The 18,743-nt window shown below is 40.1% G+C and overlaps 1 protein-coding gene across 3 annotated transcripts in view; it reads right to left on the bottom strand.

Moving 5' to 3' along the window:
• Positions 1 to 1,274: 1,274 nt before the first annotated feature.
• Positions 1,275 to 18,743, bottom strand: part of LOC143039851 (inter-alpha-trypsin inhibitor heavy chain H3-like) — a 129,531-nt gene continuing 112,062 nt past the window's right edge. For 2 of the 3 annotated variants that reach the window (XM_076210106.1, XM_076210105.1), the window contains 7 exons: positions 15,686 to 16,208; positions 14,710 to 14,787; positions 12,035 to 12,186; positions 11,756 to 11,940; positions 10,852 to 11,024; positions 8,656 to 8,731; positions 1,275 to 1,670 (listed from right to left, as the gene is read on the bottom strand). In XM_076210106.1, coding sequence (XP_076066221.1) covers positions 1,580 to 1,670; positions 8,656 to 8,731; positions 10,852 to 11,024; positions 11,756 to 11,940; positions 12,035 to 12,186; positions 14,710 to 14,787; positions 15,686 to 16,208 — 1,278 coding nt within the window. In that variant the 3' untranslated portion in view covers positions 1,275 to 1,579. The remainder of the gene's footprint in view (positions 1,671 to 8,655; positions 8,732 to 10,851; positions 11,025 to 11,755; positions 11,941 to 12,034; positions 12,187 to 14,709; positions 14,788 to 15,685; positions 16,209 to 18,743) is intronic. The other variant, XM_076210107.1, reaches the window with a different exon arrangement.

Here is an 18,743-nt window from a genome sequence, read left to right as displayed (position 1 = left end):
GAGTGAGAAATGAGGAGGTGAGGAGGAGAACAGGGGTGAAAAAGGATTTGGGAGATAGGGTTGATGAAAGAATATTAGGATGGTTTGGACACATGGAAAGAATGAGTGAAGAAAGACTAGTAAAAGAGGTATGGAAGGCAGATGTGGAGGGAGTGAACATGAGGGGACGTCCTAGGATGAGGTGGATGGATGGGGTGAAGGGGGCTTTGGGGAAGAGGGGAATGTCTGTTGAGGAAGGAAGGGAGAGGACGGAAGACAGAGGTGAGTGGAGAATGGTTGTATATGGATGATGTTGTGACTGCATGAGGAGGAATGGGCGGGGGGGTGGGGGGTGGGGTAGTATGTGTGAGTAAATTTTGACGCAGCCCGAAGGGATTTCTCCCCGTCCTCGCCTTATATGTAAAGGGGGACGGAGAGGGGGGGTCGCCGATTAAATGAAGCGGCCTTGCTGTGGATGTACTGTGTCTTGCGACACTGCTTCTGACCCAGGGCGGTGGGCAGGGTGCAGGGATGACCCGTCATCCAGGAGGTGCTCAGATGAGAGGAAGGGTGGAGGGGTGTGGAGTGTATTTAGGGATGGAATGGGTGGGAGTGTTTTTATGCCTTTCCCTTTTTGGCTACCTCCCTTGGAAGGGGGAAAAAGCCTTGGTATATGTATGTATGTATGTATTTACGATTATCTTCATTTTATTGACTGAAATTATTATTTTCTATTATCTTGTACATTTACGTTTCTTTTCATTTATTTATGTATTTATAGAGCAGAACAATCATCTGTTTATACTTTTAAGAGGCTATCTATTTGTAAAGAAGATTATGATTTAATCTTTACATATTACCACATTATCAATTCACTCATTAACTTTACGTATCTATTAACAATATTTCCTCATTCATTCATTTATTAATCTGTAATAATTTGAAACTTAATTGCTTGCACACTTGTTTTTTTATGTGCAGATATTATTTGATAGATTTTGGAATGTATTAATCTATTACCTACATATTCATCTATCCATTTATTTGCTTATTCCTCTTTACATCTCTTGTATTATTCATTTATTCGTTAATTTGATTATCAAATCAATGATCAAAAAATATCTATCTTCAATCATTGAAATGTATGACTATAAATGTGTTTGGTTATTGATTAATTTATTCATGTTTTTAAACATTGTTATTTACCAATTGAATTACTTATTACTTATTTTTCTATTTATTCATTTGTTTATCTTGCAGGACTGGAGGTAATGATAGTCATTGAAAACACCCAGTACGTTAGATACCACTGTATTATGATGAATATAAAAGCTGTGTCATAAGGCAATAGGCTTGTACAGATATAGTTAGCTCATATGATGTCTACAAGAAAACACACAATGAGATATAAAACCATGCGCCCGCTCTCTGCCTGCGCCTCGGGCCATCTACTTCTCAACACTGGAGGCATGGGAGGATGTATTCCTTCCGTTTGCTTGAAAGAAGACGTCTTTCGGAGTTCCTGACAAAGTGACAAGGAGTCTTCTCGCTTATGAGACATTAAACCATGTCACTCTCTGCGTCTCTGGCCATCTCCTTCTCAACACTGGAGGCACGGGAGGATGTGACAGGGAATCTTCCTTTTTTTGGAGATATAGGAACTCACTATGGGAGTCGTACCGACCATTGTCCTAGAAAACGGGATAAGCGTGTGTGTGTGTGTAAGTGGATCGGGGAGAATTAGCCTCATGTTAGAGCATTACGTAAAAGGTTTCTCCCAAATAATTACATAGTTTATAGTTACAAAGCTGTTTTCATATATATGTGTACACACACACACACACACACACACACACACACACACACACACACACACACACACACACACACACACACACACACACACACACACACACACACACACACACACACACACACACACACACACACAAACACGTCCGTTGGATGGACGGCGGAGATTGACGTCCTGAAGAAAAGTGAAATTCTCGTGGATCTCAACGCAAAGGAAGTACCTATTGTATTTACAGGGGGGGATTGCTCGTGGTGTAGTGGGAAAGTGAGGAAAACGGAGAAGGGGAGGGATAACTGAGGGAAATGGAAGGAAATGAGGAAGGAGAGGACTTGGTCCAGGCAGGCAGACGCCATGTAAACAAAAGAGGGCCGGACCAATTTAGTGATGACGAAAGGTCTAACAAAAATGTGAAGATTAGAAACATAGATATGAGTAGCACAATAGGTGAGGATAATAATTTCCATGGATTCAATGAGGGGGGGGGGATACCAAGCTCCCCTGACTGGCAAGACTCGAAGAAAAACTTGAACAAATGACCGAACATTGGGAGAGTAGGTTCTGTAGAATGTCAAAAATGGCGGAAAGGGTTGAAAGACTGGAATCACAAGAGAAGGCAAACGAAAACTTAACTAAGGAAATAGAAGAACTAAAAAGACAGTTAAAAGAAGTAAAAGAGGAGAATGAATAATTAAAGAGGAAGAGTAAGGACAACAAAGAGGGTTGGAAAAAAATCCAAGAAAACAGTAAAGTTGCATTTACTGACATAATCAAACAACGCATATATATATATATATATATATATATATATATATATATATATGAGTCGTCCATACCTCAACATATATATATATATATAAATATGTCTGTATATATATATATATATATATATATATATATATATGAGTAAATAAACACTAGGACAAGTAAACTAACGAAGCAGAGCGCTTTTGTATAATTTCATCTTCAGTGCAGATATATTCTGTACCTTGTTTTTCATTTTAAAATTCCTTCTTTGTATCTGCACTGAATATATATATATATATATATATTTATATATATATATATATATATATATATATATGTGTGTGTGTGTGTGTGTGTGTGTGTGTGTGTGTGTGTGTGTGTGTGTGTGTGTGTGTGTGTGTGTGTGTGTGTGTGTGTATGTGTGTGTGTGTGTGAGTGTGTGTGTGTGTGTGTGTGTAGTGATATGGTTTTACCACACAAACTCCTCCCTATCGGGAGGTTAGGATGGTGCCCTCACAGAGTACTTTACAGCGTGGAATTTAATAAACCATGCCTTTGATTCAACTTCACCGCTGACAGTTTGAACAGCCAACCCGTCGACCTTGGCCACAAATATATATATATATATATATATATATATATATATATACATATATATATATATATATATATATATATATATATATATGTATATATTATATATATGTATATGTATATGTATATATATACATATATCTACACATATGTATATATACATATATATATATATACATATATATGTATATATATACTTATATATATGCATATATAATATATATATATACATATATATATACATATTTATATGCATATAATATATATATATATATATATGTATATATATATATATGTATATATATATGCATATATATATATGTAGAGAAGAAAAGGTAAAAGAAGCAGATGGAGAGATGATAATACTGTAGAAGAGAAGTCAGTAAGGGGAAGATGGGCAGAATATTTTAGGGAGTTGCTAAATGTGAAGGAGGATAGGGAGGGAAAGATAGCTGCAGTGGGAAATGCTAAGAAAATGACCGTGATGAGTGAAGAAAATGGAGGAGAAATAAGGAAGGATGAAGTGAAGGCAGTTGTTAAGATGACGAAAACAGGTAAGGCACCTGGTCTGGATGGATGCCATGCGGAATGTCTAAAAAAAGGAGGTACAGTGATGGTGGACTGGCTGGTGAGGTTATTTAATTTTTGCTGGAGAGAGGGTAGAGTGCCGGAGGACTGGAGGAGTGCCTGTATAGTTCCTCTTCACAAGGGAAAAGGGGACAAGTGTGAATGTAGTAGTTTCAGAGGGAATAGCTTGTTAAGTGTAGTTGGGAAGGCTTATGGGAGGATCTTGATTGAAAGGATTAGGAGAGGAACAGAGGGAGTAATGGTGAGGAACAGTGTGGATTTAGGACGGGTAGAGGTTGTGTAGATCAGATTTTTGTGGTAAGACAGATGTGTGAGAAAGCTATAGGAAAGGGGAAGGATGTTTTTTGGGCCTTTATGGACCTGGAAAAGGCTTACAACACGGTAGACAGAGAGGCACTGTGGGAGGTTTTGCGGATATACGGGATAGGAGGAAAGCTTCTAGGAGCTGTCAAGAGTTTTTATGAGGGTGGTAGAGCTTGTGTCAGGATTAGAAATGGAGAGAGTGAGTGGTTCGAGGTAAAGGTGGGACTTTGTCAAGGATGCGTTATGTCGCCCTGGCTGTTCAACTCATACATGGATGGGGTAGTGCGAGAGGTAAATGCAAGGGTAGTGGGTCAGGGATTGGAGATGGTTAAAAGAAAATGGAGAAAAGTGGGAGGTGAGCCAGCTGTTGTTTGAGGATTAGGAGAGGAAAAGAGGGAGTAATTGGTGAGGAACAGTGTGGGTTTAGGACAGGTAGGGGTTGTGTAGATCAGATTTTTGTGGTAAGACAGATATGTGAGAAAGCTATAGGAAAAGGTAAGGATGTTTTTTGGGTTTTTATGGATCTGGAAAAGGCTTATGACAGGGTAGACAGGAAGGCACTGTGTGAGATACTGCAGATATATGGGATAGGAGGAAAGCTGTTAACAGCAGTCAAGAGTTTTTACGAGAGTAGTAGAGCTTGTATTAGGATTAGAAATGGAGAGAGTGAATGGTTTGAGGTAAAGGTGGGACTTCGTCAGGGATGTGTTATGTCGCCCTGGCTGTTCAATCTTTACATGGATGGGGTGGTGCGAGAGGTGAATGCAAGGGTAGTGGGTCAGGGGTTGGAGATGATTAAAGAAAATGGAGAAAAGTGGGAGGTGAGCCAGTTGTTGTTTGCTGACAACACTGCACTTGTAGCAGGATCAGAGGAGGGATTGAGGAAGTTGGTGACAGAGTTTGAAAAGGTGTGTGAAAGAAGGAAGCTGAAGATAAATGTGGGCAAAAGTAAGGTGATGAGATGTACAAGGGGAGAGAGTGACAGTAGGCTGGAAGTGAGCATTAAGGGTGAAAGACTGGAGGAAGTGGATAGTTTCAGATACTTGGGTGCGAATGTGACAGGAAAGGGAGGAGTGGGGGTGGAGGTAGAATGTAGATTGAGAGAAGCGAGTAAATGCCTTGGTGGATTGAAAAGTGTAATGAGAAATAAACATCTGGGAATGGATGCCAAGAGGAGGTTATATGAAGGAGTGATTGTGCCAACAGTATTGTACAGGGCAGAAACATGGAACATGAGAGAGGAAGAGAGAAGGAGTTTTAATGTGTTTGAGATGAGGTGTCTGAGAAGTATGATAGGGGTTACTAAGCTGGATAGAGTGATAAATGAGGAGGTGAGGAGGAGAACAGGGGTGGAAAGGGGGCTGGGAGATAGGGTTGATGAAAGAGTATTAGGATGGTTTGAACACATGGAAAGAATGAGTGAAGAAAGATTAGTAAAAGAAGTATGGAAGGCAGAGGTGGAAGGAGTGAATATGAGGGGGCGTCCTAGGATGAGATGGATGGATGGGGTGAAAGGGGCATTACAAAAGAGAGGAATGTCTGTGGAGGAAGGACGGGAGAGGACAGAAGATAGGGGTGAATGGAGAGGGATTGTGTATAGATGATGCTGTGATACATGAGGGTGAGTGGGTGGGGGATGGGGGGGGGTGAGGAAGTATGTACGTATGAGAAAAATTTTGACGCAACCCGAAGGGATTTCTCCCTGTCTTCTCCTTTTCTGCATGAGGGGACGGAGAGGAGGGGTCCCCGTATTTATGAAGCGGCCTTGCTGTGGATGTGCTGTGTCTTGCGACACTGCTTCTGACCCAGGGCAGTGGACAGGATGTAGGGATGACTCGTCATCCAGGAGGTGCCAAGATAAGAAGGAGGGAGGAGGGTGGAGGGGAGTGGAATATATAGGAAATGGAATGGGTGGAAGTGGTTTCTATGCCTTTTTCTTTTTGGCTACCCCCCGTGTAGGGGGAAAAAACCTTTGGTATATGTATGTATGTATTCAACTCCTTGCCGTAGTTTCTCTAATTCTTGTTTGTTTTTCAGTTGTTTACATATCTGAAAAATAGTTTTGGTTGATCTTTACATTTTTCTATGATATCTTTTTCGTATTTTCTCTTTTCTTCTCTGCACACTTATACATATTCATTTCTATAACAGGTATATCTTCTCCATTTTTCAGGTCTTTTGTCATTTTTCCATTTTATCGAAGCTTTATCTCTTTTGTCTTTTAGCTCTCTACATCTTTTGTTGTACCAGCACTTTACATATTCTTTTTCTTGCTTTTGTCTTGGGACATACTTTTCCACTCCTTTATAAATTTTTGTCAAAATACTCCATTTCTCTTCTACTGCTGTTTCATCCTTGTGTATTCTTTCCTATTTTGCTTTTTGAAAGGATTCTTTTCATTTATCAAAATTTGTTTTTTCATACATCAATCTTCCCTTTCTATATTGTTAATTTCTTCATGTATTTTCCTCATTTAGTTCCAGTTCAACCAATATGTGGTCACTTTTACTTGTTGGTGTCTTATATTCAATCTTGTCCACTATTGCAGGTTCTGATGTGATTTTTAGGTCCAGGCTCGATGGTTCTTCCTCATTTCTATATCCAGTATTCTCTTGAATTCATTGCGTCATTGTATGTTCTATAATCATATCAAGTAGTACATTTCCCCATAGGTCGCCTCCACACTTTACTGTCATCTCTTACCAGTAGATTTCTTTACAATTAAAGTCACCCATGATAACTATTCTTCCTCCATCTTCCATTATCTTATTTAGTGTCATACTTGTGTCTTCTAACATACATTTGTGTTCTCTCTCTTCCCATGAGGCCGTTTTAGGAGGCACATAATATACTACAAACTTCCTGCTCGTCCCATCCCTGTCCTCTACGTCCATCATAATCATCTCTACTCTATTTTTTCCATATATGACATTCCTCACATTTATATCCTTCTTAGTCAGGAACATAATTCCACCTCCTTGTTTTACCTCTCAGTGTCTAATCCAATGATTTTATGCACCATGTCCTACACTATTTGGTGGTAGTGGACCTTTCAATTTTGTCTCTACAATTCCCATTATGTCCGGTTCTTTTTCCTTCAGATAATCATTCAGTTCGTTCAAGCCTGTTATTAAGCCATTTATGTTTGTGTAAGACACTTTTAATTTTCTGTTACTTCCATTGTGTTTTCCGTTTCCCTTCTGTTTTCCTCTGCTATGAACCATTTTCTCACTTTCATATTCACTACTCTCCAATAGAATTGATCTTTTTCTGACTGTTCTTTTCTCGTTTTTTTTTTTTTTTTTTTTTTGCTTTTTTAGCTTCTAGTCTTTTTGTCTCCTCCTCCTCTCTTTCCTCTTTATTCATTTCTCTTTTTATCCATACATTTTTATATTGTTCACTGTCTGCTAGTTTCATTGTTTTTGCTAAGATATTCTCTGCTGTCGTTTGTGACCTGAATTTAACCTTGATTGGTCTAGTCTTATCTATATTGTATTTCCCGAGCCTATACATTTCTTCTGTTTACCTATTTCTGGTTCATCTTCTTGAACTACTTCTAATATATTATTTACTTTTTCCTTTTCCTCCTTCATTCTTGTAGTCCTATTTAGATTATACTTCCCTTCCATCCCTAATATAATTATACATTTGTTTTTATCTGCTAAGTCTCTTGCTATATTCTCCTTCTCCCTCATCACTTTAATAACTGTGTTTTCAGTTTGTTCTTTCATCTGCTGTTTCACTATACCTCTAAATTCAATTTCGTTGTTCTCTTGTACTTTCTTCCAACCACCTTACCTCTTTTGCTATGGACTCTTTATTATCTTTATTACTCCTCTTTAATTCATCATTCTCTTCCTTTACTTCTTTTAACTGTTTTTTTTTATTCTACCATTTCTTTAGTTAGGTTTTGATTCTCCTTCTTTAATTCTTCCAGCTTATCAACTCTTTGAGTAATTAACTTTATTTGGTTGAACTTAGCTTCCCAATTTTCATTAATTTCTTTTAGTTTCTCCTCTAAATTTACTAGTCGGGGGAGGTTGTCATTTCCTCCCTCATTAAATCCATGGAAATAGTTATCTTCACCTTCCATTGCACTGCTCTTATCTATATTTCTAATTTTTACATTTTTGCTAATCCCTTCGTCTTCATTATCATCCGGTCTCCGTTTGTTGACATGGCGTCGGCTTTCCTGGACCCAGTCTTCTCCTTCCTCATTTTCTTCCATTTTCCTCAGTAATCCCTCCCCTTCTCCTTTTTCATCACCTTCCCACTACACCACGAGCTTTCCCCTTCCCTATAAATACAAGACAGGTACTTCCTTTTCGTTGTGATCCTCGAAATTCTTGGATAACTCCGGAGCCCGAACTTCGCTGCCACTCCGGCCGAAGTGTGTGTGTGTGTGTGTGTGTACGTGTGTGTGTGTGTGTGTGTGTGTGTGTGTGTGTGTGTGTGTGTGTGTGTGTGTGTGTGTATGTGTGTGTGTGTGTGTGTGTGTGTTTGTGTTTGCGTTTTTGTATGTATGTATGTATGTATTTATATATGTATATGAATAAATAAATAGATAAAAGAATAATCATCACATTAACATGGGTTACCCCCTGTTACTTGCAAAGTTGGTACTTAAATCTCACCTTATGGAACTTGTTCTCCCCTTTTTAGTCTTTCTTATAGAGCCGGCTATAGACACAAACTTGTTGCTGAACTCACCTGTAAATGAGGTCAAGATTAATCTCGTTTATTGATTCCCGTTCATGAGGGTTATGTAAGCAAGGACATTTACTATGAGTGTAGTAATCCACAGTACACTTACTCGTTTTACATAACATACAGGATTTGAGTAATATCCCTTTTTTTTACGCTTTTGACATATATATTCTTTTAAGTAAATAAAATGGGATGACTTCGGCCAGGTCAGGGACATCCTTGTTAATGGAACCATGCAGCCCAATACTACCTGCCACATGGCCCGCGTCTTGTGGTCACACCCATCTATGGTAAAGCGCTTCAGTAGTAAACCTCGACGACAAACTAGGTGGTGGAGTCCTGTAGGCACTTTACTTTTGTATATCAACATCGCCCTGGCAACTATTGCGACCCCGCTGGTGCCAAATTGTAACAGCGTTGCTTTTCTTTTGCATCCATTAGCAACGTTGATAGGGGAGTTCCTACAGCCTGGATGACTGCTGGTCCTCCATACCATCTAGTCCTAACTTGCTCCCTGCAGGGATGCAACATCCGTGGTCGACATCGACCGGAGGAGGCCATAAAAAATCAAAGTAGTCAAAAATAGACCCCAAAGGATTACCCTGATGAAACTGAAACACATTTTGTACGTTGTAGCATTGTGCAAAGTAGCATTGGTAAATCTGAGCGCAGTTCTGGGACACCTTACAACTGGTAGTTCGCAAGGACACGATCTAGCCTTGGCCTTAAAAGAAAAGAAGAGAGAAAAAAGTGCTTATCGCAGCATACAGGATTTTGCCCTCCTAGTAGGATGATGAGGTTTAGCTGAGGTGAGCTTGCAAGTCTTGGGCCAGGATATCAATTGTGTGGCTAAGTTCCTTGACGAGTAAAGCTTCGAATACGGGGAGCCTGCGAGTGTCGTGACAGATAACTAGTGTTTCTTTTTTGTTCTTATGATCTCTCGTTGTGATGCTGACTCGATGACCTTACTCAGAACTCTTTCAATCCTCCTTCTGGGTACCACATGATAACCTATTTTTGTTTTCTCGACAGCCCTCCCACCAACCACCCTGAGCCATGTATACTTACGTTTATCTCTCTTCTTAACTACTGTGTTTGTTATCACAATTTCAATTTCACTATACATCTCCAACATCTCTATTTTCGTTCATCCCTGCCACATCATACTTCCCTACCACTCAATCCGTCAACTCATCTCTTACTTTAAGATTGAGATCCCCATCACAGCTATGTTCACATTCCTTCCAAAATCTCCATACTCGAAATTAATTCATTTCAAAGCGCTTCTTTTTTCTTACCTTTTCAACTATCTGAGGCATACATAACAATGCTCACACTTGTCGTTCTTATATAAATTGTACCGATATCATGCTCAATGATACTTGTATTCACAGCACATACATCTCATCATTGACCAATAGTCCCACTTTTCTTCCTTCTCCAGTGACATTTGACTTGTCAGGGTTCCAACTCCAACTCGTCTTTCACTTTCAACTTTGCTTTACCCAGCACTAACAAATCCATCTTTATTCTCTCAGGCACAGTGATATTATTTTCCTTTTGCTCTCATCCATTCCACATCCACACACATTCAACGATCCCAATGAGTAGGGCCTCGACTTCACTAGAGTCCTCCTTCAAGACCTTTTTGTGCCTTAGATCTCTGCAGGCGAAAAATACAGAGGGAAAGTTCTTTATTCTATTCGCCCCATTCCATTTATTCATATTCTACGACACGCATATGAAAACGGTGGTGGCAATCCTATCCACCCACCACCAGAAGGGATCAGAAAAGGAAGAAGTGGAGACTTTGAAGTGGTAAAGGACAGATTCAAGGAGGCAGTAGGAACGAAGGAGAGCAATAATAAGTATTTCGCCATTCCTTTGTGAGTAGAGAACTTCCTCTAATCTAGACGATTGGTATGTGATTCTGGCTCGTAGGAGTGTCCCAGCACAGTTCATAGAGATCGACTGCATGATCAATAACACAATATGGGGTATAAATTATAAAAGAAATAATTAGGTACAACCCGGTACAAAACTTGACAATTATGCTTTTGATGAACTGAAAAACTTTAATTACTCTGATGCCTTCAACGCCAAACTAATATGGAATGACTTGCCTGAGATTCTTTTTGTCATAGGAGAAGAAGTGTTCTGTTCCTTAGTGGAGAATGCAAGGAAACGTTGACCTCGTTTGCTCCTTGAGCGGGTCACAACGAAGCGGACCAAATTGTTCCCGAGGCCAACAATGACTTTGTCTTCTCTCGAAAGCTCAAAGTGAACATCCAGGAACCTAGAAATAAAAAATCTATGAAGATGTTGGCTGTGGGTTTTAGAATAAAAATCGAAGTCGTACAACCCACCTAAAAGAATATTAAATCTTTTGTCTGTAGTAGAGGATTTCCCTTATGTAGTGGTAGACAAAATAGATGTATGTACAAAGAGGAGGGTAAAGTGGAAGTCCTGTAAAATGAACGTTAGAGAGAAACATGTCTCTGAAAACCCGTTAGAATTCTCACATCTATCTGGAAGTGCGGCCTTGAGAGTCTGCTTTACAAACGCCTTCACTAGGCAGTTCCATATTTATTACCACCTACCATCCCCCTTCCATAAAGCTATCTGATCTTCTCTTAAAAGAAGCAGTAGTTTTAGCGCTCATAACATGATTACTAAGTTTATTCCATTTGTTCACCATTCTGTTGGTACAATTCCTGCCTATTTCCTTATTAAACCTAAACTTGTCCAATTTCAACCCATTACTACGAGTCCTACACTGCTGTTTTAATAAGATGGCCTTGCCTGCATCACCCTTCTTAAAACCCTTAACCTCATCCCGCATATCGAATATATATATATATATATATATATATATATATATATATATATATATATATATATATATATATATATATATATATATATCCAACAAAGCGTCAAATGTTCTCATGGTAAACATAGTGACTCCCAGCCTAACCTCCCGTGTACTATATCAAGTCTCACTGGTATAAAGGCTTTGTATTTCACCTGAATCCCACAACATCTTCCCAGGTTAGGGATTGATTGCATTTGTTAGGGTGACTCTTCACTTCAGCTGGTTGAGCGTTATCAACAGATTTGGTTTCATTTCCCCATCCATTTGTTGTATTATGAGGCTGATTGGTGCTTCTCATCTCTTGTTTTGCTTCGAATGAGTCGTCAGATTCTTCAAGCTTTCAAAACAAAATTGTTAGTGAAGTGAATACATAAGAAACCGTACTATATAAACAATGCACATTTATAGACTCTGAAAAAGAAATCAGTTACCTTGGGGGAAACGTCGGTCACTGGGCAATCCACTTTGAATGTAGACGGGGTGATGGTAATGTTTACTTTCCTCAAACTGAGGAAGAGGTTTGTGAAGAAGGTCCTCCTGGATTTCGACACAGACAAATTCACAAGTCCATTGACGATGACACCTGAATGAACTCATGAAGTTTCATATGAAGGTTTGCAATAAAATGTTTGTACGTGTGCTTTTACATTATATATATATATATATATATATATATATATATATTTATATATATATTTATATATATATATATATATATACATACATTTATGTGTGCGTATGTATACATGTATGTGCACATGTATGTATGTGAGTGTAAGGCCTCGTCCCACGACCAGTGACTTCCGAGCACCCCCCCCCCCGCGCTCCCGCCACCAATGTAATTGATCGTGGGACCAACCGTGTGGCTCATGTGACGCCTAGCCGCGTGAGCCGCAACCGGCCGCGTGATCCTCACAAAGCCCCTTTGAGGAAATGCACGTGTAGTTCACCAGCCTAGGAATTCAGACTTCGATGACTGAGCTGCCACGTCAGCTAGCCACATGGAGACACACATAAGACTTGTTGAGGAACTCACGTAGAGTGCCAGCATTGGTCTCAGCGATGACTCAACTAGTGCTTCCCCTAGCCACGTGAGACACAAAACTTCTTTGAGGAACGCATGTGTGGTACTAGCCTTCCATACCCTCTGTCTTCGTGAATCAGCGGCATGAGAACGTTTTGTATCTGACTTCCCAGGCCTCGACTTTAACCTCGCGCCAATTAAGAGCACGGGTCATGACCTAACCCGTATATATAAGATGAGTGAGACAGACAAGTCGTCACCTTCCTTAGAGCGAGCCATATAACAATGGCGCCCAAATTCATTGCTAAATAAAACCAACCCTTTGTCCATCTGAGTTTGCCTTCAACCAGCCTAACATTTGGAGCCCAACGTGGAGCCCCAATCCCCAGCTCTACTGACTGCCAGCCGCTCGACTAACATCAGATCAACTGCTGCCACTTGATCTGCCAGAACGCCTGCCACCACTTCCTGCCGCTCGACTGCTGCCAGCTCGACTGTCGCCAATTGATCTGCCAGATTATATGTCACAGCTGCCTGCCACTCGACTACCACCAGATCGACTGCTACCACTTGTCTGCCGCTCGTCTACCACAGGTATCTGGCGCCGCTCGACTTCCACCACTTGATTGCCAATGCATCTGCCGCCAACTGCCGGCACTTGTATGCCACCCCACTGCCACAGGTACCTGCCGCCGATAGACTACGAGCTCGACTGCCGCCACTTGTCTTCCAGATCGACTGCCGCCGAATACCGCCACTTGTCTGCCAGATCAACTGCTACCACTTGTCTGCTAGATCGACTGCCGCCGACTGCTGCCACTGGTCTGCCAGATCGTCTGTCACCACATCTTGCCGCTCGACTGATGCTAGATCGACTGCTGCCACTTGATCTTCCAGATCGCCTCGGAGCATCATACTGTGAGCCTGGCTCGCTGTTCCGTTGCTTTTTCACCTTTTCCCTCCCCCGCAAGCATACCAAGTTGGAACACGACTTAAAACGCACAGTCGCCTCCCTTGCAGTCTCTTCCCCTCCCACCTTTTCTCGCACTTTGAGCAAGCCCTATATTATCACTAGCGCCCAGCATTCATTTCTAAATAAACAAATTCTTTCCAACAGTTTGTTCTCAAACCAGCCTAACAGTATGTATGGATGGATATATGGATGAATGTATGAATATATGTGTGGTGTATATGTGTGTATACATGTACATATGTATATATGTGCTTATGCATGTATGCATGGTATGTATTAATGCATATATATATACTATATATATATATGTATATGTATATATATATATATATGTATGTATATATATGTGTATATATATATATGTATATATATATATATATATATATATATATATATGCTGGTACAGTGTGACAAGTTGATGAAGGTGGAAAAAGAAGTCCCGGGTCTAGTTCCGAGTTCCTGAGGTTATTCCTGACCGGGTTCGCTCTAAGCTTCTTCAGAAGCATAGAGCGAAACTGGTCAGGAATATACTCAGGAACTCGGAACTAGACCCGTGACTTCTTTTTCCACCTTCATATATATATATATATATATATATATATATATATATATATATATATATATATATACATATGTATTCACTTGGTCTTTGGATCACGTGTTGGACTCGTGATCGACAGCTATTTACCTCCTGGAAGAGAGCTCAGAGCTCGTAGGTCCGATCTATGGGTAATGCTATGACCTTGCACACACACACACACCCAACTCCCCGCCCACGAGAGTCAGAGTAACGACCCGAGGCACAGCGATACCGAAATAATTTCGGCCCTGGGAAGGATTCGAACTGGCTACTGGGAGCACTTCTGCTTCCCAGTTCAGCGCTCTACCAACTGTGTGTGTGTGTGTGTGTGTGTGTGTGTGTGTGTGTGTGTGTGTGTGTGTGTGTGTGTGTGTGTGTGTGTGTGTGTGTGTGTGTGTGTGTGCGTGTGTGTGTGTGTGTGTGTGTGTAAATACGCAAGTATATGTTTACATATATAGCTCGTTCGATGTTTACGTCTGCTGCTCTATTTACCAGAAGAATATATTTACCCAGGATTCCTTGTAGTTACCTGAAACTTCGTCCCGTATAAGGCTGACGACGTCTCCAGATTTCCCATGGAAGTCGAAGCAGAAGGGGTGAATGGCGACTGTACAGAGAAAAAGAAAGTGAATAAAAAAAAATATATATTCATAGTAATATTATACCGGTAGGTATTCTATAAAAATATCAAATGTACATGTAGAGAGAGAGGGAGCGAGTAGAAAAATAATGTTTATATTATGTATTCTATAGGATTCGTATGGACACGTGATGAGGATGGACACAGAAAGGTGCCCTCTAAGGTATTACCTCTGGGCACCGAGAGGGACAAGGCCAAGAGGGAGACCCAGGAGAAGATGGAAGGATGGAATCAGAAGCAATAGAAACGAAAGGAGAGACAATGGAGACGATAGAAGATGAAGAAGAGAGGTACAGAGATCGAACCCAATGGAGAAACTTTGCGAGGAGGCATCACAACAACTGACAGGGCAACCTGCCCTACCTGGAGTATGATGGTGAGAAATGAGAAGATACTATAGGATTACGAGCTCCTTCATCTAAGAGTTTCAGGCAGTATAGCATGAAAAAACAACTATTATTAGTTAATATTTTCACTCTACGGTGACTCATATAGCGTTATATTTTTATGGTAATGTCTTGAAAAAAATATACATGTATATATACATATATGTATGTGCATGGACATATATATTTCATATAAGGGGATCTGACGACCATTGGCCTCTCTTTTCCTTGGTACTGCAATTTGTTAATGGGAACAGTCCCGTACTAAGCTCACACAGTAAGCCAACTTGTCTTCTTAGAGCAGGAGTGTGGGACCTTTTTTCCCAACCAAGGGCCATTTGGGTATTTACAACATCATTCGCGAGCCGTCCACTTCCTCTGAGACTTACAAAAGAGGACACGACGGTAGTTGCCAGTTTCAGTGGGGATGTGGGTTTTCTATTAGAGAAACTCAAGGACATGTATTTCCAAAGACTTACCCGTGGTATGGTGAGGAGAGAAGTGTTGTCTTGGTTGATGATCCACAGGCTCACCACCAGGAATGACCGTTCTTCCATTAATATCATATACATGCCCCCTGTTTGCTCTCCCATGCACAATCTGAGAAGGAAGAAGAGGACTGTTCATCGGGACACCCTCCTCATCTCGCCTATACCAAGACGAAGCAGAAGGAGGAGGAGGAGGAGGAGGAGGGCCGTACATCGGGACACCCTCCTCATCTCGCCCTGCTTTCCCCGGCGAACTCATCTTTGCTTGCCTATGCCTTGACGAAGCTGAAGGAGAAGGAAGAAGAACGCCGTGTATCACGACATCTGCCTTCGTCGAACTCGACTTATATGCCGTAACCATAGTGGGGAGAATGGGGCCGTGGATCATGACGTACTTTTCATCCTGCTCCGAATCATTCTCGAGATATTTCGTCTCCTTCTCCTCGGAATCCTCATCTTCCAAGTCCTCGGGCCTCACCACCACCAGGGAGGTTAACTTGGTGACGAAGTGGTACTAGAGATGGAGAATAGAAGGATGGAGGATATTTCCACATTCTTTCATCTCCATATTTCTGATGCACACATTTATATATATATATATATATATATATATATATATACATGAATATATATATGCATATGTATATATATATATATATACATATATATATATATATATATATATATATATATGTGTGTGTGTATGTATATATACATACATATATATATATATATATATATATATATATATATATATATGTGTGTGTGTGTGTGTATATGTATATATACATATATATATATATACATATACTGTATATATATATATATACATACACGTATATACATATATGTATATATATGTATATATATACATATGTATACATACATATATATATATATATATATATATATATATATATATATATATATATATATATATATACTTATGCAAAATAACCACAGGAAAGGAAATTTGTAGACAGTAAGTACTTTCGTATATTACATCTTCAGACTATACATATATATATATATATATATATTTATATATATATGTGTATATATGTATATATTTGTATATATGTTTATATATATATATGTGTGTGTATATATATATATGTGTGTGTATATATGTACATATATACACAATATATATATATATATATATACATATATATATACTTATATATATATAGCATATATATATATATATACATATACATATACATATATGTGTATATATACCCGTCTGGGGTATTGGCTGCTTGTTATTGTGGCAAAGTAGCATGCAGTTGATACTTTAGGGTCTATATGGGGCGCCCCTATGGACCAGAGCCACACATTTTTTTGTCTATGATAGAGGAAAACTCTGTTCATAGAGAAATGATGTCACTTTTATACTACGACTGTCCCTCCGTTATGCTGTCCCCCAACCCCTTGTTGCTATCCTGTACCATTTCTCTGAGTATTCTTTTTCTGTGGTGGGGGAATTTCCTGTGGTGGGGGAAAAGAATACTGCCACCAAGTATTTCCACTTGGATCGTAAGAGGCGAGAAGAAAGGGACGGGGATTGGGACTAGGCATCCTTCTCCTTGTAGCCCCACAGGGGACATTCCTAAACAAAAAAAGAGAAGGCATAAGAGGGTCTGGAAGTTCTCGGACCAGCACCCTAAGGTTTGGGTCTTTTAGTGTGCGTGGATGTTGTACAGATGAGAGTAAAAGGGAAGAGATAGGCAGTATGTTTGTGAGAAGAAAGATGGATGTGTTGGCTTTGAGTGAAACTAAGTTTAAAGGGAAGGGTGAGTGTAAGTTTGGGAGTGCAAGTGGGAGGTTATCAGGAGTGAAGAGAGGGCGAGGGAGGGAAGGGGTGGCTATTCTAGTAAGTGAAGAGATAAGTAAGCGGGTAGTGGAGTGGAAGGAGGGTTCCTCAAGGATAATGTGGATGAAGGTGAAACTGGGAAAGGAGATGTGGGTCTTTGTAAGTGCATATGTGCCTGGCAGTGAGAAGAGTGTAGAAGAAAGGGAGGCCTTTTGGATAGATTTAAATGAATGCATAGAGGATTTAGGGAGAAGTGTCAATGTAATAGTACTGGGAGACCTTAATGCTAGGGTAGGAAATGGTCCAATCGATGGAGTGGTTGGGAAATGTGGAGTTCCAGGAAAGAATCGTAGTGGAGAGTTGATGGTGGAAATGTGTCTAGAAAGAGAGTTGATGATGGCAAATACAGTGTTTTGGAAGAAAGTCAAGCATAAGTACACATGGGAGAGGGTGGTGGAGGGAAGGGTGGTAGATAGAACGCTAATGGATTATGTAGTGGTAAATAGGATGATGATAGGAAGAGTTAAGGATGTACATGTTCTAAGGGGAGAGGGTGGGGGAATATCAGATCATTTTTTGGAAGGTAAGTTGAGAGTGGAGGATAGATGGAGAAAGAGGAAAGGGACAAAAGGTAGGGAGTTTCTTAGAGTGAACTCTTTGAATGAAAAGGAAAAGGAGAAGGAGTACGGAAAGAAGCTGAAGGAGGAGTGGGAGGGAGTAAAGGATAGAGTAGAGCTTGGTGTGGAGGAGGAATGGGGATGGTTCAAGGAAGGAGTCACAAAATGTGCAAGGATGGTGTGTGGAACAAGAAGGACGGGGAAATAGAAGAAAGGGTAGTGAATGGTGGGATGAGGAAACAAAGAAGGTTGTAGAAGAGAAGAAGCGAGCTTTCACAGATTGGTTACAAAATAGGACGAGGGAGTCATATGAGACGTACAGGGAAAAGAAAAGAGAAGTAAAGCAAAAGGTAAAGGAGGCAAAGAGGAGAGCAGATGTGAAATGGGGTAAGAGTATGACAGAAAATTTTAAAAGTAATAAAGAGATGTTTTGGAAAGAAATTAAGAGAGGAAAAGGAGGAGAATCAAGTAGAGAAGAAAAGGTAAAAGGTGCAGATGGAGAGATAATGGAAGAGAAGGCAGTAAGGGGAAGATGGGCAGAATATTTTAGGGAGTTGCTAAATGTGAAGGAGGATAGGGAAGGAAAGATAGCTGCAGTGGGAAATGCGAAGAAAAT

This window comes from Oratosquilla oratoria, chromosome 27 (assembly GCF_046742065.1).
Source record: "Oratosquilla oratoria isolate Oo_2021 chromosome 27, ASM4674206v1, whole genome shotgun sequence".
NCBI classification, from domain to species: Eukaryota; Metazoa; Arthropoda; class Malacostraca; order Stomatopoda; family Squillidae; genus Oratosquilla; species Oratosquilla oratoria.
Note: the sequence above shows the minus strand (reverse complement) of the source record. Positions and strands in the feature narration are given on the sequence as shown.